The 25,233-nt window shown below is 40.8% G+C and overlaps 2 protein-coding genes and 1 long non-coding RNA gene across 4 annotated transcripts; 1 reads left to right on the forward strand and 2 right to left on the reverse strand.

The window, feature by feature from the left end:
* Positions 1-1,360: 1,360 nt before the first annotated feature.
* On the reverse strand, positions 1,361-8,046 carry pygo2 (pygopus homolog 2 (Drosophila)). Of its 2 annotated transcripts, XM_042506176.2 has the most exons (4): positions 7,832-8,046; positions 7,051-7,114; positions 6,376-6,428; positions 1,361-4,814 (listed from the first exon to the last, which is right to left on the reverse strand). In XM_042506176.2, exons 2-4 carry the CDS (start codon positions 7,100-7,102, stop codon positions 3,129-3,131), a joined length of 1,791 nt encoding a protein of 596 aa, XP_042362110.1. In that variant the 5' UTR covers positions 7,103-7,114; positions 7,832-8,046; the 3' UTR covers positions 1,361-3,128. The 2 variants fall into 2 exon arrangements, with proteins under 2 accessions (XP_042362110.1, XP_042362111.1); XM_042506177.2 differs by lacking the exon at positions 7,051-7,114.
* LOC121957551 (SH2 domain-containing adapter protein E-like) lies at positions 6,654-21,089 on the forward strand. Its single transcript, XM_042506178.2, has 7 exons — positions 6,654-6,791; positions 9,108-10,095; positions 14,269-14,395; positions 16,391-16,624; positions 17,111-17,351; positions 17,651-17,770; positions 19,047-21,089. Exons 2-7 carry the CDS (start codon positions 9,580-9,582, stop codon positions 19,228-19,230), a joined length of 1,422 nt encoding a protein of 473 aa, XP_042362112.2. The 5' UTR covers positions 6,654-6,791; positions 9,108-9,579; the 3' UTR covers positions 19,231-21,089.
* LOC148186653 (uncharacterized) lies at positions 17,206-23,286 on the reverse strand. The gene is made up of 3 exons (XR_015779379.1): positions 22,403-23,286; positions 17,658-17,781; positions 17,206-17,337 (listed from the first exon to the last, which is right to left on the reverse strand). It is a non-coding gene; the product is annotated as an uncharacterized LOC148186653 (long non-coding RNA).
* Positions 23,287-25,233: the final 1,947 nt, after the last annotated feature.

A 25,233-nucleotide genomic window follows, 5' to 3' on the forward strand; every position in this document is an offset into this window, starting at 1 on the left:
CACCTTTGCCTTTCTAAGATATTTTGCTTTTTGTCAAGTGACCTTTGATGAATTATCCTAACTCATCTATATACATCAAAAGGCTTCTAATAGTGTTTAATATCACTGTTAAGGGTATTTTTCATGTGTCCATGTGAACCTAAACTATGTGTTGGGACCCTAATGCAATAATATTAAAAAATCAAATGATCTCATAATTTATTGATGTTTTCTGAAAAAAATTATGTAATTTGGTATTAAATACAGGCTAAAGAGAGACATGATGTAGGACATAGGATTTCTACGGCTTACGGCAAGTCAGATTTAAAAGGCCAATTGGAATAAAATGTAAGATTGTTTTTACATTAACCCATATTAAATCAAAAAAGTTACAGAACAAAAACAAGATCTGACAATTCTTCGGTTTAGAGGCAATTTTAAGTTAAAGTTAAAGCAAGGGGCACAATTCGACAAATTAAAATACCAATTATTTTAGGATATTACAATGAAACATCAGAATTTTATTTTAAATCCTACTTCTCACATCGAAGTATTTTTTAGACTTTTGAAAGATCAATTTAAGAAATTTTCATACCAATTCAGGACTTTTTTAGATGAATTCCTTGAATCAACAGCTCATTATCAGTCATAGTAATTTATCTCTGGAAGTTTTACCATCTAAATATTGTTAATATTATTTTTCCTCTTGATAAATTGTCTATTTTTGCACGTTCAGTTGACCAACTGTGGCACTAACCAAAACTCTCTTGGTTACGCCATTTTAACATTTTTATTGGGATTAATTTGAAGTGTACCAATTGATGCCGTTACTATTTTACACATTGTGTTCTGCCAGATTAGTTTTTCTTTCCTTTGGAGAACTTACTCTGAAATTAATAAGACATTATTAGGAACTTACAGACCAATGAAAGGAAATTTTAACTTCTTTCTAACAAGTAAACAATAGTATTAAAGGTGTAATATGCAGGATTTTCCTTTAAAAAACAGAAGTGTGTGGCGGTGTATTTTTCTGCAGACTCTACCTGTTAAATTCTTTTTTTTCCTAATTTTCTGTATTTGAGGATGTTTATGGGCGTGTACCCCCTGAAAAAAAACACGAAATAGCAAATAAGAGTGAATCTGGGGTGAATCTGCAAACAGTAACCAACAACACTGCAGATATACCTGCAAGAATCACCAAAGAGCAAACTATTTCTCAAAGCTTTACAAATCAAATGACTTATCTTCAAATTAGTTGTGAAATAAACTGAGAGAAACCCTAAAGCAGAAAACTAAAGACCAGGGAAAAGTCAAATGTAAATAAAGTTAACGAAAAGGTCGTGTAGCTGTAACTGAGCGTTATGACAAAGAAATTACATAATTATCTGTTTCACTGGGTTTTTCAACCCTCATTTTAATACAACAATTAGCAAACAAATAAAAAAAAACTGTGAATAAAAACAGACATGGACAAGTACAAAAAAATCTGTCTTTACTTCAGAGTTCAGTACCTTTCCCTTCCCCACCTGGTGTAGGACTCACTGGTTCCTCCGGGTCCCACCAGGAGGCGCCAGAGCAGAGCAAGAGCACAGCACGAATACCAGTACTAAATAAAAAAAGGAACAGCTGAGAGAGCAAGAAAAGAAAGGCAACTTGGACATTGAATAAGGAAAAACAAGAGAAGAGAGAAGGAGGAATAGTTATAAACACCTTATACCGTGACAGAAATGTGAAAAATGGGGTATTATTCGCTCTTAAGTTATTTGGTCTACTTCGAGGCCTCGTGCAGCGCAGAGGCTAGAATATAAACATAAACAGATCAGACAGTTACTGCATTGGTTCACATGCACCCCCTGCCCCCACTCTTTTTTTCTTTCTTTTTTTTTTGTAAAGGACTATGCACATCTGATATGACATGATGTCGCTACTTGCTATGCCAACACCATCCAAAAGCACTGATTTCACAATTCATGTGTACTGCAGAGATAAAAAGAAATGGTTGACGTAAATGTACTGTATAAAAACCAAAATGTCATACTGTATACAACAGAGACACACAAGTTAAAACAACTTATTATTTTGTTCATTGGCCGACTCTGTGGCAAGTTCGTAACTGATGGGAGCTCCATACAAATGTTCTGTCCAAATATTTACAACTATGTCGGTGGTAAAATCCTCTCTGTGAGGCGTGGATGAAATCTCGGCCGGGGTCTCCTTTGGATTAATCAGCACTGAGTACAAAATGACAGATACAAGAAGTAGTGTGTGTGTGTGTGTGTGTGTGTGTGTGTGTGTGTGTGTGTGTGTGTGTGTGTGTGTGTGTGTGTGTGTGTGTGTGTGTGTGTGCAGGTGCAGCAACTGACAAAAAACAATTACATTTTTTTTTTCCTCCCCAAACGCTTGAGATTTTGCGCTACAGTATACCAACATATTTTCCCGATTACTTTCACTTGCTTCCAGTAAAAAGGCTAACAATGTGATAGGGCAGTGCTAGAATGAAGCATTTTTTTAAATGTTAAATAAAGCTGTGAATCAATTGTTGAATGAAACCAACGTCCCTTTTATGTTTTCAGGCACTCTTTCAATTTTTTTTTTTTTTCCTTTTTAAAGATTTCTGAAATCATGTCTGTTTTAATTTAAAACCACAAACATCAGGAAATAAATGCTGATGCTTTGAGTCATTGTGGCAAAATACACAGTTGGGGAATATTTATTTACTTTCTCTGTGTGTCTTAAATATCTCATAGTCATGTGGTGCATGAGTGCGGCAAGTCAATCACGGTCAGTGTGAGTGTCCGTGCCAGTCAGTCACAAAATGTGTGAGGTAGTGTGTTGGTGTCAGTGCTTTGCTGGTTGGCAGGCTAAATGTCTGAAAGGACTGTGTACTTTAACATTCATCATGATCTGACTCCTTTAAGGGGGGGAGGGGGAGAAAAATCATTTACCAAGAGTCACTCAAAGTGCTATATATAAGCATGAACGCCAATGAGTGTGTTTCTCCGTGTAATGAACAAGTAAAGGGCTCGTCAAGAGAAAGTTGGACAAGTAGCTGACATGACACGCAGGTCATTCAGTTAGATCAAAGCAAACCATGTCTCAATTTGTCCGCATGTGATGCACCTCCACACTGCTCCTTTGTCATCCACTCCTCAACTCTCATTAGCTGCCACCAGCTGGCCTAATCCCTGGCGCACAAACACAGCCTGGATGTCCTTGGTCTTGATGCAGAAGTCACAGGCCCAAACGGCAGCGCTCTCTCGAGTCAGCAGCCCGTATGCTGGCTCTGTCAGGCCTGTGCAGTCACGGTGGAACCAGCGTTGGCATGACGCCTCGCACAGGATAGCGTCTTGATCGTCGTGCACCTCCGCCATACAGAGGCCGCAAGGGAAGACCATCCCGGGGCCACCGAGTTTTCCAGGGCCAGAGCCGGGTCCGGTCGAGGGTGCGGCGGGGCCGGGGGGCAGGGGAGACTGGGTGTTTGGGGTCGAAGTGGAGTTGGAGGGGGGGTTGGGGTTGCTGCCTGGAGTGTTGCCTCCGTTGTTGTTGGCCATGTTGTTCTGACCCGAATTGGGGGCCGCGTTTGGCATGGGACCACCAGCGCCAGGAGTGTTGTTCTGCTGGTTGTACGGGGTGGAGCCAGGAGCGGAGTTAGGAGGCGTGGACTGTTGCTGCTGCTGCTGCTGCTGGGTCGAGTTGTTAGAGTTGGGGGTGTTTGTATTGCTTGGGGGTTGTAGCTGACTGGGTGGTGGATGCTGGGGCTGCCCTGATCCGTTCAGGGGACCAGTAGGAGAAGAGTTGGGGTTAGGTTGAGGTGGTGCTGATGGAGGCTGACCAGGTGTGTTGGCGTTGGGCTGCTGGACATCAGGGTGGCCAGGGAAGCCTCCTCCTGGCTGCGGAGGGCCAGAGTTAGGAGGAGGGCCAGGAGTGGTGTTATTAGGAGGTGGACCGTTGGGATTAAGGTTAAGCTGCTGCTGCTGCTGCTGTTGTTGCTGCTGCTGCTGAGGCCCGGGCGGAGGCCCTCCTCCACCAAAGTTCTTGCCATCCTCGCTGCCTGGCCCTGGCGGACTGGGGCCAGGGTAGGGGCCATCCTGTGAGGGAGGGAACTGTCCTTGAGGGGGCATACCTGGTAAACCTCCCACCATGTTGCCTCCGGGCCCCCCACCCATGCCACCCATCATGTTCATCCCAGGACCCATGCCTCCTCCCATCGGAGGCAGGGGGCCATGTGGGGGCCCCCTGGGGCCTCCACCACCAGGTAATGGTGGGCTGTTGAATGGGTGCCCACCCTGTCCATGCTGCTGCTGTGGAGGCATCCCAAACCGAGGGTGGGGTGGCCCCCCTCCTCCAGGGCCTCCCATAGCTCCTGGAGACAACATGGGATTGAATCCTGGCCCTGGATGCATGGGCGGACTGAAGTTTGGTGGCATATTGAACTGAGAGGGGCCACCAGGGGGGAATCCACCACCTCCTCCTCCTCCCCCACTGCCGCCCCCACCGCCACCTCCAAAGCCAGGCATTCCTCCAAAGCCTAGTTGGTGGTGAGGCCCGGCGTTGGACGGAGGGCCAAACGGTGGCCTCCGCCCAGGCTGTCCGCCGCCTGGTCCTCCAGGGCCTCCCATGAAACCCATGCCTCCGCCCATTCTGCCTCCACCTCCATACCCACCTCCTCCGCCTGCACCTGGGCTGGGAAGAAATGGAGCACCACCTGGTCCACCTGCCCCACTGGGTCGGGATGGGGGGCCGAAGTCATCGTCGAAGGGGTTGGAGGCGACCAGGTGGTCCACCATAGGGGTAGGAGGGGGTGCGAACTCAGTGAGGTGAGAGAACCCTGCCGCCTGAAACAAAGGAGACAAAAAAATACAGATGTTTTTTTAATTAGACCAAGTGTCTCATTTAAAAAACAGTGCGTAGGATTCACACTAAAAGTGAACGAAATTGGCGTCTGTCGAAAACTACTCTCATTTATAAAACTGTGCATAGACCTGCCAGTCTGCAATTTCCCTCAAAAAATCTCAAACCAACTTAGATTACCCGCAGATGGATCTGCCTCACATCCCGCCCTCTACATGCCCACAGTCAACCGTAAACGGTTAGTAAAAAAACCCCTCACGAATGTTGATGAGCTGGCGGATCAGTGGGTCTTTCCGGTGAATCACGACAAAAGCTGAGTGTCACTGCAGTTTACAGCAATCACACCGACTTTTCCTCAGATTGCCAACAAGATTGCGACAATATGTGTCATCCCCGACCCTGGGAGGTCATTTCAAGACAAAAATGTTATGGATGAACACTATTTATTTATTTAAGTTTTGTAATGGTGATGGTAGCCTTCGATGTGATCGGGATGCATGATGAGTATATCATGATGAGGAGTGTAATGATTGTGGCTGTGTGTTTGTTTATCTGGACAGCCCACGTGTGCAGGTGGTGAAGGTGAGCTGACTGAAGAAGGCAGAGTGTCTTTAACAGCCACTGCGACGTCTCCACTGCGCTCTGTCCACATAGTCACGTTCACTGCAGCGATTTTACACAAACACTGTACTAAAATAAAAGCTGTACTTTGTGATATGTGCACATTATAATATGTCATTTAACACTGTTGATGCTTTGTCGTACAGTGCGCATTTCTTTTCACAACTGACCAAGTGTGCCAGCACAGTCCGGCTGTCCCCCCTGTGCTCCGGGGAGAGGGGTGGGTGTGGCGATGAGACAGCGCTGATGAGTGGAAATCGACGCAGTATTCCAGTTAGTTTACAATTTTTACAACTGAAACGTGCTTCTGAGAAGGTTATGGCTCACCAGCACAAATAAAACAGCTGGACTGAATGTTCATGATAAAGTGGATCTAAATTTAATGTGTGAGAGACATCATTATATGTGTATTGATTTCATTTCTAAAATCTGGCTCGAAATCTACATCTCACCATTTGATTTACCAATTTCCCGTCTCCAAAATATTTGTTTGTATGGGTCAGAATTTCCCTACAGGTGCACACATTCTCTTGCCAAGTTGTTTTTGCAGATGACAATTTTTTTTCCTTTTTTTTTTTTTAAAAGATTGTTTTTTGGATTATTTCCTTTATTAGATAGGACAGCTTAAAAAAAGGGCCGTGGTTGGAATCAACCCCCCAGCAGCTGTGGCGAATACGCAGCCTCTGTACATGGGATGCCCGCTCTACCTACTGAGCTTCAGGGTGCCCCGTAGATCACAACTTTTACGTGGGAAGTAGCGCACACCTCTTTCAGGGCTTGTTCTGTGCATATGCAATGTTTGTAAATGAGACCCCAGATCATTTAAATTCTTGTTTTAGGACTCTTTGTTGTCCACTTGTTGCATACTGACAGAATGCTTCATTTATGTAGCAAAGTAATCAGATTTCCAAAAACAACCATTACCTGGTTGGTGGATTTCCTTGCCTTCTTCTTCTCCGGGCTCTTCATCTGTGAAGCTGAAATGACGAAACATGAAGGGAAGGGGCAGAAAGGGGGAAATATAATATTAGCCACAACAAAAATAAACCTCTGTGTCTCATGCTTTTTGGTCCGCCACCAATGAAGCGCACCATCACATTTGGATTGGCCAATACCCCTTAGTGACAGAGTGGAGCAGCTTTAGACCTAGGGCCTCTTTTTCAAGTCCAACAGTTGAGATGGATTCAATGATGGGACATAGACTGGCATGAGGACAAGATGCTGAACATCCAGGCGCTATCATCACCAAGGTTATGAAGCCTTGAATCGCAAATGACCCAGGCAGACCAAAAAAATGACCCAGGCGAGAGGGAGAGAGGCCGCAAACAGAGGCAGAAGAGGTAAGGTCAATGAGGGAGACAGGAAAAGACGAAGACATGAGAACGAGGAAACGGAGTTGAAGGTACATTTATAGCAAGATAGACATGAACCCCGTCCACAGATCCACTCTGTGAGGAAACAGCCACCACCGGAGACAGTCGTGAAGTTTACATATGGGGGAGGCGAGAAGGGATTTGCTAACAGCACCAGTGCAGCCCATTGCAGCGCAGTAATGGATGATTCCGATCTGATTGGGAGATGGGTGAAATAAATTCCTACCTTTGCTTCGTTTTCCTTGTCCCGCCAGTAGTCTCCCCGATTCGGCAGCCATTAGCTAATATGACTGTCGGTGAAGTGGCATATCACCGTTCATATGCAAGAAAAAAAAAGTTAAAAATGACGACGTCTTGAAGGCTATGAGCCGAGTAGGTGGATTCTGCCTTCAGGTCATGTCAATAACGTTAAAATTGTTATCATCACAGCAATAACTAACACGTATATTATATAATAACGCCGGCCCAGGTCTGCAAACTCCTTTACAGCTGCAAATCTTTCGCCACGGTGTCTGTCACGCCGGGATTTGGTCACCAAATAAACGTCAGGCAAAACCGAGCTGGTTCACGTTATTTAGCGTCTCCAGTTCCTACTAGCTGAGTGAAACTGGTTGCTTGCTACCTGGCTTGACTGCCAGCACAAGCAAGTTACACAGCAACCCCCCCTCCCTCTAAGAATGATCACTTACAGATGTGAAGCAAAGACCAGCTAGCTAACGCAAGCTAGTTGTGGCTAACTAGCTAGCCACGTTACTCAATGTGGCTAGCTAGCAAGCGGTGAGATTTCACCCAGGAGCGGCAACACTGGAATCCGAAAATTTCTCTTTCTACATTGATTTGTGAACATGTGCACTTGATTTCACTTATCACAGCATTTATAAGATAAAGCAGTCGAGCATGTTTTGAAAACTGTTGTTTACTATGCTAACATTAGCTTGCTAGCTAACGTTAGCATGCCACTGAAGATAGCTAGCCATCTTGCAGACTGTCTTGGAAGCAAACTGTACCCTTTCTCCGTTGCTTGCTCTGCTGTCCTTTAAATTGAAATTCTCTGGTGTGTCATTGCCAGCAAACCAGTCCTCACACGGTGTATGCTTGTTGATCCACCATTCAACTATAATTCATTCAAAAACGCAAATTTTGCCATAATTATCATGGCCTTCTGTCGCCACCGGACAAAGAGGGACAAGCAGGAGTATCGCGCACCATGGAAGGTTACATCTCGCCGCAAACACGGGGGTGTCGATAATTATACTTCGTTAATATAAAACGTAATTTTCAAACATAACTATTAAAATATATCCTGAATTGTATACTATATAAAATTATAACATCACCTGTGGCAAAAATATCAATACAACTGCCACCAACAGTATTTTATTCAATTTATATTATTGGTGTCATACCTTTGACCGGTAAATGTGGAGCAGCTCAGAGCAGACCATTTCCCAACGATACCCTGTACAATTAAAGAAGGGGTGGACATTAATTAGACAGCCAATTAAGCACATTATGAACTGACATTATGATTAATCTTTAATTAACACCCAAAATTAAAATATGATCACAACTGTCAACTTCGATTTAAGTCGTTATCTGAAAAACTTTACCATGAATGGAGATAAACAGGTGTGTACAGATGGTCGATCATTCATGTGTCAGAGCTTAATAGAAATTTATTAAAATACCAGCAGTTTTGGAAGGTCTTTTTCTCAATAGCCATTTTGATTCCTATATAATTATTATCAGGGCCGTAGCGCCAAATTCTGGGTCCTATATAAGCAGTCTCAGTGGGTTCATGTCCTCTGTTGTTCCAAGTCCCTCTCACCCACATTTTTTTTTTTCCAAAATTAGTTTTAAAGTTTTTGTTTAGTGCTCATTTGACCGTGTTTCACTTTATTTAAAGTATTTTATCATAATCATAACAGGAAAATCTGTGCAAAAACAGTGTTTTTCTGTTTAACTTTCAGTGCCATGACTTTATCAAAGGTTTTTGATTGTAATAGGTTATAACAGCATTTCTCAATTAAAGATTTGAATATATTATGTTATTATGTTATGTTATTTAATTATATACATTTATTGTTTTTGCATTGTATTTGTATTCAGATATTTATTTATTTATTTACTGCAGTGGTGGGGGACCTGGGCATAGGTCAGAAGAATAAATTCCTCAAATGGTTATTCTACTACAGTGTCAACAATCAAAAGCTTATCACCGCCCACCCGGTCCTGCCTCCCCCTCTTCACTTCAGATCCCCCTCCCCTCTTTCTATCCTCCAGGCGCAGTCAGGAGCCTCATTACAACAGTGAGGTTGTAAACGACCAGATAAGCCAATCTGGGAATGGGACCACATATCAGAAGCAAGAAAAACTTTGCCTTCTTTCGCATCTTTCCACTCAGAAGACATCGTTTCATCCAAAGGGAATAAACTTTTCCTGAGCAGAAGAAGGAACAGGTGTAAAGAAAATCACAAATGGGATAAAGTATTTTTTTTTCTTTTGCCAAATTGGCTAAGATTTTAACAAGAAATATATGTTTTTAAGTTAAAGAATAGAGCCATTGACTTTTAAAAGCATTTATAGGTGTGGAGATCCTGTGTGCTCTGTCCTTGAATAAAGCAGCGGAAGTCTTTTGTTTGAAAGGCTGTGATTTGTAAAGGTGCGTCTCTGGGGCCCCGCGGTGCATGGAGCTAAAAGGTGTCGGAGCAGCCACACAGGTTTACTGGGTTTACTGGTTTCCATCCGAGTCACAATGGCAAAGTGGTTCAAGGAGTTCCCCATCAATCTGAAAAATGGTACCGACAGGATCCGCTCAGCCTCCGAGTCAGGCTCACAGCCCAGAGCCACCAAAGCCGGACTGGTGGCCAAAACTACAGGCTCCAAAACGGGGCTCCGCAAAAACTCCTCCGCTGACAGCACAGGCGGAGGAGGAGGAGGAGGAGGAGGAGGTGGAGGAGTTGGGTCTCTCCTGTCCGGGAGAAATAGAAAGAACTCCGCAGTAGAGTTGAGTAGAAACGGTGTCAGCAGCTCCCAGAAAGATGGGAAAGTTTGGGACACGCTCCTGTCTGGGAAAAGTCGCAAAAACTCCAAAGCGGAGGCGGTGTTTGAGGAGCACAGACCGCTGAAGAGCTCCCCATCCGCCAACGCTTACATCAACCGGCTGATCAGGGTGGACAAACAGGACAAAAGCCCCAACTTCAATAGCAGCACCATCACCAGTCAAGTGGTACCTGAGGCAGAGAAACCAGTGCAGTGCAAGACAGAGACGGTGAGTGACATCTCAGCCTGACAACATCCATCTTTACCTGTGACTGTATGAGGCTGTGTTTTAAGAGACAGACTTCATTCAGTTGTATTATTGATACACAGGTGTAGATATTGGGGGGGATACAGGGGACACGTGCCCATCAATATTTGCAACAACGTGCCTCTGTTCTACCCCATATTAAAACATGAGAGTAGCAGGGGAGTTTTATTTTGACAAAATTAAAGATGATTGCAATATAAATTGATGCAGAAAAGCACGAATTGGTGCATAAAAATTTGCCAGAATAAAACTATGTGCTTAGATTGGACTACTCTTTAGGGGACTCTTAGGGGATTTAAAAAAAAAAAAAAACAAGGTCTATTTTTAATGCTTTAAAATGTGATCTGGCACCTTATTATTTTATTTATTCATTTATTTTAAACTTTTCTGATTAATTTTGAATTGCTATGTTAAAAATATAGCTGTTAGTAATTAATATTGAGTACGGAATATTTTACACTAAATATGCACTGAATAGAGTTGGAACAATGGTGTTGAAAAGTAACTTAAGTACATGTATTTAAGTAAGTACATGTAATTAAGTATGAATGGAATGACAGATTATTATATCTGGGCCTTTAGTTTAAAACAATTACGCCTAAGTTTATTTTGGAAAAAAATATATAGACTATATATTTAGTTTGATGACAGATGGCAAATTACTTTTCCCTTGTATTCTCCCAAAATTTACACCTATGCTAATGATATTTACTAAAATTACAAAAAGTGAATTATTAATGATTATCAGCAGCCACTCTGCATAATCAAAAGGCTACTTTCACTTTATTTAGTAGTACATAAATGCTATTTGTTTTTTAAATGATGTACATTAAGTATATTTTGATAATAATACCATCAAGTGCAGAACTTTTACTTCTTACAGAGCACTCTAAGATTTAATGACACTGTATCATACCAACAACAACCATGATTTTGTCACTTAATGAGTACTAGTTATTGACATGGCATTACAATTTTACCTGAGTAAAACTTTGAATAACTTTTAACTGAGTTTTTCTATGTGTTGCGGTTTTGCACTTTTACCACTGATTAATCTTTGGTGTCTTGATGTGAAAATAAAACAGAATTAATTTAATTCTGTTGCAGCTTTATCTTATTCCAACAAAAATAACCAATGGTGTCATCAATACTGTTGACAATGAAGCAGCAAGAAGCTCTGAAAATTGATATTATTGTTTCAGTTTCTCCCCATTGTCACCACTACACCCATTGTGTCCACTCCTCCCAGTCTGTCTTTCTATCTCTCTCTCTTTTCCTCTCCACCCCTCGCCTTCACACCCACCTTCCTCGCCTCGAATACAAAGCTGTGGTCAGACGTGAGGCCGTACCTTCCTCTCCCGTGTGTAATCTGGCTCAGTGTTCCCCTTCTCTCACCCCCCTCCTTCCTCCACCTCATCCCTCTCTTTCACTACATTCAGGCCCCCCGGTGAAGAAGGCTATCATGTTATAAAAAGCATCATGTTATTTGACACGCAGGCGCTAACCCAAGTCCCCTCCAGCTTGGCTTTGGAAAAAAAAGATAGTGAGGTAGTGATAATGGAGAGATGGTGAGAAAAAAAGACACATAAAAGAGAGGAAGAATAAAATGAGAGTTTTATGTTTCAGAAAGGCAGTAAATCCCAGTTCTTGATCTCAGATTCATGCATGCAGCAGCCACTGTGGAGTTAGTATGACTTTTCTTCCACAGGTGACATTTTAACCCTTTGAAACCTGAGCGAAATGGCTCGATTTCTCCCAAAAACATGGAAGATAGGCAATGAGTAACTAAAATTAAAAAGAAATTATGAAAAAACACAAGACAATTACCTGTAAATTAGCAAAAAAAAAAAAACAAGAGGAAATTACCTGAAAAAAAGTTAATAAAAATAATAATATATATTTTCTCTAAAACCATTTTTTTAAATCTATAATTATGATAATTATAAATATAGTTTTCATGATCCAACTTATTTGATCATTTTCTCATGATTCCCTCTCTTTTTTAAAGCTAATTTTCAGGACATTTTCTCATCATCTTTCACTTTTTTTCTTTTTTCTAAACTAATTTCTAAGACATTACATGCCAAGTTGCCAATTGCTTTTTTTCCCAATATTTTTGAAAGAAATTGCACCAATTTGGCCACATTTCAAAGGCTTAAATGCTTGTGAAAGGCGTCTGAACGCAGCACAAAAAACTGATGTCAATCCAGGTTTTAAGGGTTTAACTTACTGCAAGACTTAAACAAGAATAAATGTGTCTTTGTGTCGCAGTCTGCATCTTAACTTCTTTAAAGTGAACATCTTAACTCTGAGTCTCAGCCTCTGAGTCTCAGCCTCTGAGTCTCAGCCTCTGCTACTTTATTCAAACACCAGCTAATGCCAACATTTCTTTGGCAAGAGAACACAACTGGAAGTGATTAGAGGGAGAGACAATTTCATTTTATGGCTTGCCATTGTCTCTTGGCCAACGTCTTGTAAAACAAACAAGAAATTATACGCCGCTGATAAGATGACAAGACAGTCAGGCATGACTGCTGGAGCAGAGCAGAGAACAGAGAGAAATGAATGTGAACACAGTGGGCTTCACAACAAAGCGCTGATGAGGTCTCAGATATTCTTCTGATTATCTGAAGCCTGTCTTGTTTACTGCAGTTTTTCTTTCTGTCTGTCAGAGCTGAAATAATTAATCAATTAGTCAATCAAAAACTAATTGTTGTCTATTCTGATAACTGACAAAAACGTTGTTTTCACTTCCAGCTTTTCAAATGTAAGGATTTTTTGGTCTTTTTTATGGTAGTAAATTGAACATCTTTCAGTTTTTGACTGTTGTTATACAGCAATACATATTGCAAACATCAACGGGTATTTCCACTATTTGCTGACGTTTTATAGAAAAAAATTATTAATTGATTAACCAAGGAACTACTAATATTTACGTGGCATGGTGGTGTAGCGGTTAGCACTGTTGCCTCCCAGTAAGAGGGTTGTGGGTTGAACTTGGGGCCCTTCTGTGTAGAGTTTGCATGTTCTCCTCGTGTAAGTGTGTTTTTTCTCCGGTTTTCTTCCACAGTCCAAAGACATGCAGGTTGATTGGTGACTCTAAATTGCCCGTAGGTGTGAATGTGAGCGTGACTGGTTGTCTGTTTTTATATGTCAGCCCTTCAATAGTCAGGCGACCTGTCCATGGTGCACCCCGCCTCTCGCCCAATGACAGGTGGGATAGGCTCCAGTCCCCCCGCAACCCCTAATAACATAAGCAGTTACAGACAATGAATGAATGAATGGAGAAAATAATAAAACATGACGAGTGACAATGTGAGTATGAAGAGCGTAAAACCTTTGAAACCTGTTCAAAATGGCTTAATTTCTTTCAAAAATATGGGAAGACGGCAATGAACCAAGACAGAGGAAATTACCCTTAAAACATAAAATATCCCCAATAAAATTAGCTGGAAATTTTTAAATGTTTATTAACTTGAAACGTCACTCATAGATGTGCATATAAATTGCACTTAAAGGAGCAAGAGTCTGCTGACCTTTTTTTGTGTTTTATTGCGATCTCTTATTTGTCCAGCCCCTTCCTTTAAATGTTTTGGGGGGTTTTTGATGTGCACGACTATTGTGCTTTTTTATCAAGAAAAAAATCAACAAATTGTTAAAAAATACATCCCTATTTTAATAAGGCAGTAAATAATATATATGTGGGCAATGTTACTAAATGTTTTCACACCAATCAGTCAATCAATCAATTATTTGTTTTTTGTTACATGAAATAATATAAAATGCAATTTCAGTGGTCTGGTCGCACAATCTTTCCTTTCCTGGGAACTTCAGACTCAATTAATAACTTAATTTTGGTCTATAAAACGTCAGAAAATGGTGAAAAAATGTTGATCAGTTTTTCCAAAAGCAAAGAAACCAGAAAATATTCACATCACATCAACTGATTTAATAATATCTAATTGAGTAGACAGTAAATCGTTGCAGCTCTAATCTCAGATGGAGAATCCCTGTTTTTTTTTATGTTTTTATTTGCCTGGAACATTTTTAGCCATATTATTTTGTGTCTTCTATTCTATTGTTTTTAGAGTTTTAAGTATCTAAATATGCAAAAAAATGTGTTTATTGCTCCAGGTGATCATTCTCGAGGATTACGCGGACCCGTTTGATGCTCAGAAGACCAAAGAGCAAAGGGAGGCAGAGAGGGTCGGGGAGAACGATGGTTACATGGAGCCGTACGATGCTCAGCAGATGATCACTGGTAAGACTTTCATTCATACATATATGAATATATACTTTAGTTATCCAGGTAAAAATACTCATTGAGATTTAAAATCTCTTTTCTAAGTGCAGCCTGGCCAAGAGGGCAGCATAAAACATACGATAAATACAAGCAGACATACAACTATCACACATTACAAAGAGCGAGCACAACCTCCACTTACAATGCAACACAGACCAGTCAAATATGTGCAGTTATTCGATTTCAGGGAGAATTTGAGTAGCAATGTCACTGAGCAAGAGAGCTCAGACAATTTCAGGTTGTTTTAGAAGTTATTCCAGGTAAAGGGGGCAAGGTTAGAGCTGTTTTGCCAAGTTCTGTGCAAACATTGTGGACCAGCATCAAGAGAATACTGTGAGAGCGCAGGCCATATTGATTTTGGTTTTTATCCATGTACTTTGACTGCGTCCTCCTGTAGCTGTCAGCTGTGTGACAGAGAGCGCTGATATTTCATTCAGTCCTGAATCACTGAATCTGTACAGCTGTGTGAGCCCCTCTGTGAATGAATCGTATTTTCAGTCCCTGCAGGCCGAGCGGCGAGAACATGAACTCGCACCCTTAGTGCTCCCTGCACCCCACGGGGTTACCGTGGCAACTGTGCTGCGTTCGGACAATGGGTGCAGTTTCCTGCCCCTGCTTCCTCTTTCCTGTCTCTGTTTCCTGGTACTATTCTCTGAAAAGGAAGTTGGCCCTCAGTGCCCCCCCCCACCTCCTCCTCTCGGACGCAGCTCTGTGTAACCCCCTATATGGACCTGTCTGACCATTTATCAAAACTTCCCAGCATCGAGGAAGACCGGTGATCCGCCATCCAATCACATGCTCTCCTGACCTTTCCTTCCATCACTCCATTGTTTTAGCTAAAAGGGTTACACAATAGCCCGCTGTGAATGTGAAAATGTTTTATGGCGGTGCGCTCTCTAGTAGGTTTTACTTCAATCAGTGGCTGTGCTACTTCCAGGCCTCCTCAGAGAAGTCTGCAGAGGATGTGATGATGTGGCTGAGTCACTTTATGAGGCTTAAATCATACTGAGGAAGTCAGCAGGAGCCTGATGTCACTGTGACTCAATGAGCAAAACAGGGCAGCATTATTATTGAAGTCAGCGTACCAGCTGACATCATTTACCAGAATCAAACTGAATTATAACGCAGTTTTACCATCATTCAGAGATAATGAAGTGCTCTACAAAATTCTTGGTTTTGCTTTTTAAAGTAGAATGTTAAAAGATAGTATGAAAAGAAATGAGTATAAAAAGGAGCAAACTTGAACTGAAGCAGAGTCCAGTGACTTAACTGAGGACACTGGCCTCATTTGCGTTTGACCCTGGAGACCTACTTTTAATTTTACTGGTAAAAAAAAAACAAAAAAATGAGGCATTCAAATACTGATTTAGACAGATGTTTACAGGGGTTACTGTTTATTTATTTGGTTACTCAATATTTATTTATTTTCTAGTTTATCTTCCTCTTTTTTTCTGTAAATAATGATATAAAATTGATGATATTTGATTTTGGACATGTGGATGTATGCATATATGTTTCATTAATTAGAGGATAGGTTTAAATTAATAATGGAGCTGTAAAATAAAATTCAATGACTTATGGAGAAGTCATTGAAAAAGTCACTGAAATACGTTCACTCTTCTTCTAACTCCCTTTTACATGTGTGAACCAGGTCATAATTTCTTTGCTTGATGTTTTTCATTGTCTGCAAATATTACTTTTTTGTCTATTTGCATGTTGTTACAATCATTTCCCTATTTTCTTTTACGTGTTTGAAAAAAATCAAATCAAGACATCAATCATCTTGGCAATGATTGAAGCTTTGAAGCATTCGGGTCAGCTCTAATTAATGCTTCAATGTTTTTGTCATTCTTTTGTCCATAGTTACAGAGTTACAACCTCTCGTGTTTGTGGTTTTATATTCATCTCCCAGCACAGATTTTAATCTTTTATATTTTGTTTTCTACCTGCAAGAGATCAGACGTCGGGGGTCCAAGGACCTGCTGAAGGTGTGTGTGCTGATGGAGGCGAGTGAGGGAACTGTGGAAGAAGGTCAGCCTGTGCCCTTGCAGATATACGACATCCCATATGAGGGAAGTGAGGGGGACAAGACGGTGGCCACGCGGCCTGAGCTCGACCCTCGACCCTCGACTGAGTACGAGCTGCCCTGGGAGTGGAAAAAGGAGCATATTGTCAGGACACTGTCAGGTAGACCAGATGTTTGTTACACACAATATCTGAGAACGAGTTTAGCAGATTTTTTGTTCCTGTGCACACCTTAACTGAATTTTCTGTGCTTTTAAATTGTTTACTTATTCTTTCTTTTATACCTCAAATAGCAACGCTTTAAAATGAAACAAAAAGAAATACATCACTGACTTTTCCTTATTAAATTGTGATGTTGGCTACAACTTTTGCTCAACAAGTAACCACTAACATCTATATAAAACAGCTCCAGCGCCCCCCATCAATATGAAGTGTATTCCTTAAAAATAACAACTCAAGCCTTCTCTCACATTTATATTTTATACACTGCACAGACCAACAGCATACTGAGGAACATCTTGCATGAATCATCAAACTGCTGTCTGTCTCCTTATTCTATATTTACTGGAGGCTTCAGCACCCGGTTCAAATCCACTCCGTTATTTCTTTACACAAATTCAAATCTTCTCTCGTCTCTTCTTCCCGCAGCACAGTTTGACAGCCCTGAACGCCAAACCAAAGATGAGACGCCTCACCCCACACTTACAAGGCAGCCGCAGCATCCCCCAGCTCAGCCGCAGCAGCAGCAGCAGCATCTGAGGCAGAAGAGCTGGACCCAAAAGATCCTGCGATCCTCTCCTCCAACCCTGTCGCCATCCTGCACACCCGGCAACAACTCCGAACCTGAGGGCTGCTGTGTCGACCCCAATCTGCCCCTGGAAAAACAGAGGTGAGGAGGTGAAGTGATGCAAAATTAGGATTAGATCCCAGTGCTGGGATTTCCCTGTAAATGCATAAAGCTTAGATGTTTGATTCTGTTAGTTTTAAAAGGAATTCAAATGTTATGTGTGTCAAAATGCACATTTTTCTTATTCTCACGACAAACTTCACTCCCAGATTTTTAATAGATTTCAGTGTTATGTAAGAGTACTGCTCATTTCCAAGAGGTTTGTATGAAATGGGGTTCCAGACTTGATCAGTAGCAGATGAAATGTAATCCCCCCCCTTCACTCCCACTCTCTGTCTCAGCTGGTACCATGGCTGTGTGACTCGTCAGGAGGCGGAGTTTCAGCTGCAGTCCTGCAGAGAGGCCAGCTTCCTGGTCAGGAACAGCGAGTCAGACAACAGCAAGTACTCCATCGCCCTCAAGTGAGTGCAACCTGAAAGTGCAATAGTAATGTCTCAAGGGCTGGAGTAGCACTTTTTCATCACATACTCTGGTCTATGAAAAAAATAAGTATTAGTGATCCAGTTTTAACTCAACCAATGATACAAATTTATTTCATATTATTTTTCACATGTACAATAACTTGTTAAAGGCTAAGGATTTCAATATTCAATTTTCTTTTTTTTTTTTAACTGTCAATAAATCCCTTTAAAAGACCAAAACCAACAACCATTTCACATATTTCATCTCCATAAACTTGTATTTTATTTTGAATAAATCTAACATACGCCGTCCTACAGCTGTGAATACTAATAAGAGTCCAAATATGTCTTAATTTGCAGCCATAAGTAGTTCCTCAACAAATGTACTATTTGTTTGTTTGACTTGTCTTGAAATTACAATTCCCAGCTTTTTAGGCAATAAATCAGCCTTATATAAAATGAAAGTACATGAGGGAAATAAAGAATAATGCTAGCTTTATCTTTTAACCTTTTAAACTTAACATTTATAAATATAAAGCACACCTGTCAGTGAAATCACCATGATCAAACTTGTATAATGTACATGCACGACAGTGATTCATATTTTAAATTTCATACAGAAATTCTACATTCATCACACATTTCTCAGGGTGATAACTCATGCCACCATATTTGAATTTAGATCAGTCTTGCAGTGGTGGGATATAATTAATTATATTTACTCAAGTACTGTACTTAAGATACATATACTTTGAGTATTTCTACTTTTTACAACTACTTTTTACTTTACCACAGTTCAGAGGGAAATATTGTACTCTTTCCACTTCTACATTTATTTGACACTAATTGTTACTATGTGTTTTTTATAAATAAAAACATACGCTAATATCACAACCAGTACTATACTAATGTACCGAGTACTGTACAAGCTATCTAAAACTGGCTCCACCTTGAAGAACTACAATATTAAAATGCTCCTCCATGTATTTGTCAGTGATTATAACAGAATAATATTCTATAGCCATATAAATTTGGAGCCATTCTGCATAATGAGTACTTTTACTTATGATACTTTAAGTTAATTTTGTTGATAATACTTGTGTACTTTTACAAATTATGTTTTAAATTCAGGACTTTTACTCTCAAGTGGTATTTCTATTTTTTCACATCAGTTAAGGATCTGAGTACTTTTTCCAACACTGCAGTCTTGTATCAGCTTTGGATTGTGTGTAAAATGGTTAATTCTCGTCTCTCCTGTCCTCTGCATGTGTCTCAGGACAAGTCAAGGCTGCGTTCACATCATTGTTGCTCAGACCAAAGAAAACGGCTACACCCTGGACCAGAACAGCTGTGTGTTCCCCAGCATCCCAGAGGTGGTGCACCACTACTGCACTCAGCGCCTGCCTTTCAACGGCGCCGAGCACATGACTCTGCTGCACCCAGTGCCTCGCGTCCACTGACTCCACCCTTCCCTGACTTAGGTATACAAATCAAACACACCTCTGGGCCTGAATGGACAAAATGTTTCCAAAAATCAATCACCTCTCTTATCAATGTGTACTTTTACTGCTCAGCATAACTTGACTGTATGACCCTATTTTATGTTATTTTTATTTGCTGATGAGAAAAAACTTGCAGCTCTCTCTGTGTCTCTCTGGATGCTTTCTTCTGTCTTTATTTCACTTTGATGTGCAGCTGATGCAAAACATCTAAGCTGCTGTTTTGCATGTGAACGAGGAGGGAAGCTCAGTGCAGACGATGAGGCACTTTTAATGATGAAATGTGACGTGGATTGGGACCAAGACTCGTACACAGATGTGATGTTTTAATTATCCATTGTGGCTCTATTAGAAGCTACACCTGATACTTTTGTAACTGTTACTGGTTAAAAATTTACTCTGAAGCGGTTTAGTAGTTTGTGGCTCTCTTTCTCCCTCTGGTGGCTGTGCTGGTTCACTGCACCAACATGCCAACACAAAGATCTTTCTTATTTCCTTAAAATTGATCTCTGGTGAAAAATCTGTGCACCGAGCGTATCGTTACACATATCAAGATATGAACAAAGACCAGTTGTTTTAATGTTTTTACTCGCAGCATACTCCTAATTTATGCTCGTATGCTTCTTAGCTGTCTGTAACCGCTGCCCCTTGAGGTTTTCCTCTGTTGTACTGTGAATGAGGGAGTTGTTTCCACTGTATTATCTGCACTGTGAAGAGTGAGTGATTCACCCTGATGCAATGTGCTTCAAGGACCATGGCTCCACAATAGTTGGTGCTTTTTTATGACCAGACCTAAGATTACATTTCGTCTTTAGTTTTCAGCTAAACAAGCCTGTTAATTCTGGGGAATATCTACAAGACAAGCTTGCAAATTACTGTGATTTTTATGGTAAGAAAACATGTGTAAAAATTACTTGTCTTTTGTCAACGTTTAGGTCTACAAACAGGAGTCATTTCTAGATATATATGGAAAGAAATTAATGACACATATTGAAATAAAGTAAACAAGGAAGGACTTAAAATATCACCAATAAAAAGTCTCTTTTAAATATTCTTAATTCAGACATCTGTTGCTAAAAAGTAACACTGTTCTCCCTCAGGCTTTAACAGAGGCGTGGACTTGAGTTACGTGACGCTGACTCGAGTTGGATTCGAGTCAGGAATTTAATGACATAAGACTCGACTCGACAAAATCAAAAAAGACTTTGAGCCTTATGACTTGAAAATACTTGATACTTTAACCCCAAACATAAAATAAAAGCAAAATATGCAAAAACTGCAGGTCAAAAATTACACAGAGACCCAACAACTTCAAACTTTGTTCAACAGTCTGAGTTGCACAAAGAACTTTTTCACAAACTTATTCTAAAAAAAATATAATTTTTTAAAAAAGCATTCATTTGTTATATATATAAATATATTTAATATAAATTATTATATAATTACTCTTTTGTTAAAATGGCATTGCATTTGGTGAGGCCCACATTGTGACTTGTTTTGGACTCAAAACTCAAAGTTTAGGGACTTGGGACTTGACTTGGGGCTTGATTGTAAAGCCTTTAGACTTACATGCAAGTCACTGCAAGATAATGACGTGGTCCCACCTCTGGGGTTTGATACCCCCTGGTGCTAAAGGGCAGAACATCAAATTGAGAGGTCTAACTGTATTATATTCATTAAAATCTTATTTTTCTTTATGTATTCTAATTGTAACTCAAAAATTTGACTTGGTATGTGTACTCTTAATTTAGAGAAATGCTGGAAATCATTTGGACAACTCTGGTCTGCAAGAACAACAATAAATTATACCATGAATAAGGTTCCGTTTTGTCTTATGTATTCAAAGGAGTTATGCCATTTTTATGCCTCTTCGAAGATTTAATGGCACTCAGCATGTAGTTTTTGGCAGAGCGCTGAAGTTACGAGGAGACACACCTGCTTTTCATTTTTCACCGTTGTCTCTTGATATATGTGGAGACCTGTTGTTCAAACATTGTAAAACAGGTTAGAATAAAAAGGTCTCCATGCTGAAGATCCCCTGTGGGCGTCTCTCTGATCCCAATAAATCAACAACACTAACAGCAAAAATGTGCGTCTGTTTGTGTCAGTGATGAGCGCTGTGAAAGAGAGTGATCAAAGCATCAAACTGCATCATCGTCCCTGAGGAAGCAGCCTCTTCAGAGACACCGGAGCGACTGAATGAGGGCACTTTTGAGCATAATGAATCTTTTAACTGCGAGAGCTTGATTGTGGTTTGGGTGGTTTGCTAATTTGTCTGGATGTTTAGTTCTCCATTATGCTAAAAGGGGGTAGATTATTATGCCAGGTTAGAGTGAAAAGGTTAGGAGGAAAGGTCCAGTGGGGAGATTAGGTTTAGCAGAGGATCATGTTGAGGACAAACATCTTAGGTACCTGCAACGGGCACCACGGGCTGAGCCGTGTGTGGATCTGAGGTAAATGCAGCACTAAAAACAGACAAGAGTAAGAGTAGTATCATTACACCTGAGTCAAGGACGCTTAATGTGAAGGGAAAAAGCAGCAATTGACACCATCTCTCTGTCTTTCCCTCCTTTTCTTACATATCACTCGCCCCTCTCCTTTACCGTCCTCACTCTGTTGGTGTTACCCGAGGCTGATATCTGTCTGTCACCTTGGCTCTCAGGGAGGACACGGTCACTGTTTGCTTCTGGTTGGTGCCAAGAGTTTGTGTTTTAATTTATGAAGGCATGTGACCCACAGGTTATATTTCATTACTCTAAAACCGGAGGTAACTTTCAGCTTACTGATTGCAGGTGATGAGACACTTTCATCCACTCAGCTGGAACAAATAAATCAGATATCAGTGGTGGAAGACGCAGTAAGATCATTTCCTTGGGTGGTACGGTTTGGAGGCGAGCAGTGGCACCCTGAGAAATTTTATTGTGGTGGTCAGCTGGGGCCACAGAAAATCTTGGGGTGGCACACCAGAGTCAAAATCCATAACTGAATTTCAAGAATTTGGTTACACTGTTAAAGTATAACCTACAGCAGTGGTTCCCAACCGATGGGTCATGGGTCCATTCTGAATGAACCACAAGTGATTTCTACACTTTTCTGTCAAATATATCAGAATAGAAAAATAAAGATCTCTTACTGTCACTGTCTGCTGTGTCCTGATGCCTTCAGACCTTTTGGAAAGACCTTACTCAGCGTCTGTAACGGACTCATGTAAGCCTACATGAGTTAGTCTGTCTTTGTTTTCACTCTGTCAGTTTATTATTAAGGAGATTATGTTTTCTTGTGTTTTGGGGTTCTGTTGTGTTTCTGTCTTTTGCTCATCTACACACCTGCTCTGAATCAGCCTCGTTAGTCCTTCCCTGCTCTGCATTTTTCCCAACCAATCAGCTTCCTCCCTGCTCTCCCTAATCACCTCATTCCCCTCACCTGAGCTCCTCCGCCTTTGATCTCCAGCTCGTTAGACGACTTTTATCAAAACTTTTCAGTGCAGTCTTTGTTGGTTCCTTGTTTTGCTTTGTGTAATCTTCAGTTTCATTTTTCTCTTCTCTGATCTGTAATAAAGAGCGATCTATTTGAGTTTTTGCCTGCAGTTTCCTGCATTTGGGTCCACCTACTCCACATAACATAACAATTACTCAAGCAAATGTACCAAAACAACAATATATGGTAAAATGTACATGGCAAAATATATTTAAAGGTCTAGTGTGTGGGATTTAGTGGCATCTAGAGGCTTGTACCCACACTGTTGCTACAGGGGATAAGTTTAAAGGCTTATTTAAGCTCCCTTTATGTATGCAGATATCCATTTAAAACGTTGTAAACATCACTGCCCTCATATTTCCATATGTCCTGTATGTTGGCATAAATACAGCCAATAGATTGCGCTGATTGGCAGAGTCAGAAGTTTCACACAACAAATGAAGCGACAGTAGTTGGTTGACGATATGACGACGAGATCAACACAGAACAAACAGATGACTCCATCCATGTCTGTCTCTAACAGTGAGCGGAAAAAAATAAATCCATAATGATATATTCAACACCGAATGTCTACTGTGATTATTTATCAATTTTACACCTAAAAGTCAGAGTTGAAAAATACTTAACTTGTTAAAAACTCTCTGCTCATCACTGTCATCAGCCGTCCAATCATTGTGCAGAACTACAGTCTCTCCATGATATCCAGTGCTGCTGTGAAAAAAGCACATCTGCACATTCAAATCCATGCAAAAATCATTTTAAAGGAAAAGGAGGCAACAAAATGTAACCATAGACTTTAATAATACCTAGTGGACCAAAGATGAGGCCTCTTCATTCCTGTAGAGTTGCTCACCTAAAACACATACTCTGAAAAAGTTTTCTTGCTGTCGGGTTTACTCCCGTGGTATGCAGCACCTTGAATATGAGCAGTATTGTTTCTCCTGCTGGTTCAGCCTGCAAGTTCCCGCTCAGCTCATAGACTTAACACTGTGATGTTACAGATTTTTATATCAGTTTCTCTGCTTTGGAAATGTTTTACAAATATAAAACCAACATGGCTCAAAAATTTAGAACGGAAAGATTAATAACTGACCTTGTTATCAATTCGAGGTGTCCTGTCAACAGTTTTACAAACTTCCTTTTACAGTAGTGGTTTATAGGGAAAATGTTTATAGGGGATTTCTTTGCTGCAATACCCCCAAGTGGCCACTGGAAAAAATTTAGGCTGAGCAGCTTTCCTGGGGTCCTGAAGGTGATGACAACATGACTCTTATTTCCAGGTGATTATAAACTAATGAAAACATAGTTATAAGTATTATACTTCATTTTTGCCAATATATTCCCCTAAATCCTACCCTGGACCTTTAAGGACTTGAGTGAATGTGATTAGTTACTCTCCAGTGCTGCCTGTTATATCAAAGTGTATTCTTTATGAATCTGGAGTGCCAGATCCTTGTAATTCATATGTCTCATGACTGCTCTCTGGCAGTGTGCTGCGGCCATAAGGTCTCCCTCCGCTCCTCTATCAAGATGGATTTCATGAACCTGAGGAAAGCGGGCCTTCTCAAATTCTACCCTTGAGAGAGAGAGCTACACCTGGAAAGGAGTTAATCATCACATGATATAGACCTGGAGCCATCTATGCTATTGTATACCTGAACAAGCGATTTCATTTTGCTCTCACATGTGTGCCACTCTGTTCTTATGCAGTTGCTGCTCAGGCTTTCATGACGTGATGGCTGCCTGATGGACGTGGTGGCTTGACATCTGGGTGTCGCTTGACCTGCTCTGTTGGTAACCGAAGTGTCCCTGCCTTCCTTATCAGATGCGTCAGGCCCATTGCCAGTGACATGTCCTGGCTCTGTGTCGCTCATCTCCTCTCCTCACACAGGCAGCACCTGCCACGTGTGATCCATCAGCCTAGACTCTAGCCTTTTAGCCTGAAACGACTCACCTTGTAAGGTCAGGCGTGGCTTTAGATACTGTTTGCAGTATGTCTTCCAGCCATTGTTTGTCCAAGTGTGGCTGAAGAGGCCATGTGACTGAAAATTAAGTAACTGCCCCAGAGCATAACTCCTGGTGGATGCCTATCTCGCCTTGTCTTGCAGCTGCACTGAAGTTATGAGCCCAAAATTAATTGTGCAAACATGAGCCTCCTCTGGTTAACGCCATACAAAATCCAACTGGAATTTCATTGCCTTTAACAAGTACTAAATTTGAATACAAAATAAATATATAGTCTAAAATATGCACACTTATTATAGCTGAAAGGACATGGAATTTTTAATAAATGTCCACTTTTTAAGTAATTTAAGTAAAAAAAAAAGAAACGATACAAGAAAAGTTTGGGAAATAAATGTAAATTGTGTGAAGAATTTTCTTTCTTCTTTGCTATCCCATCTATCATATCATGACCACTCATTGTGGAAGACTACTGGGCTACATGAGAAATGTACAAATGCTACATATCAGTGGTGTGCAGAAACA

The sequence above is a fragment of the Plectropomus leopardus genome, chromosome 17 (assembly GCF_026936395.1).
Source record: "Plectropomus leopardus strain MGB_pleo_1.0 chromosome 17, ASM2693639v1, whole genome shotgun sequence".
Classification (NCBI taxonomy): Eukaryota; Metazoa; Chordata; class Actinopteri; order Perciformes; family Serranidae; genus Plectropomus; species Plectropomus leopardus.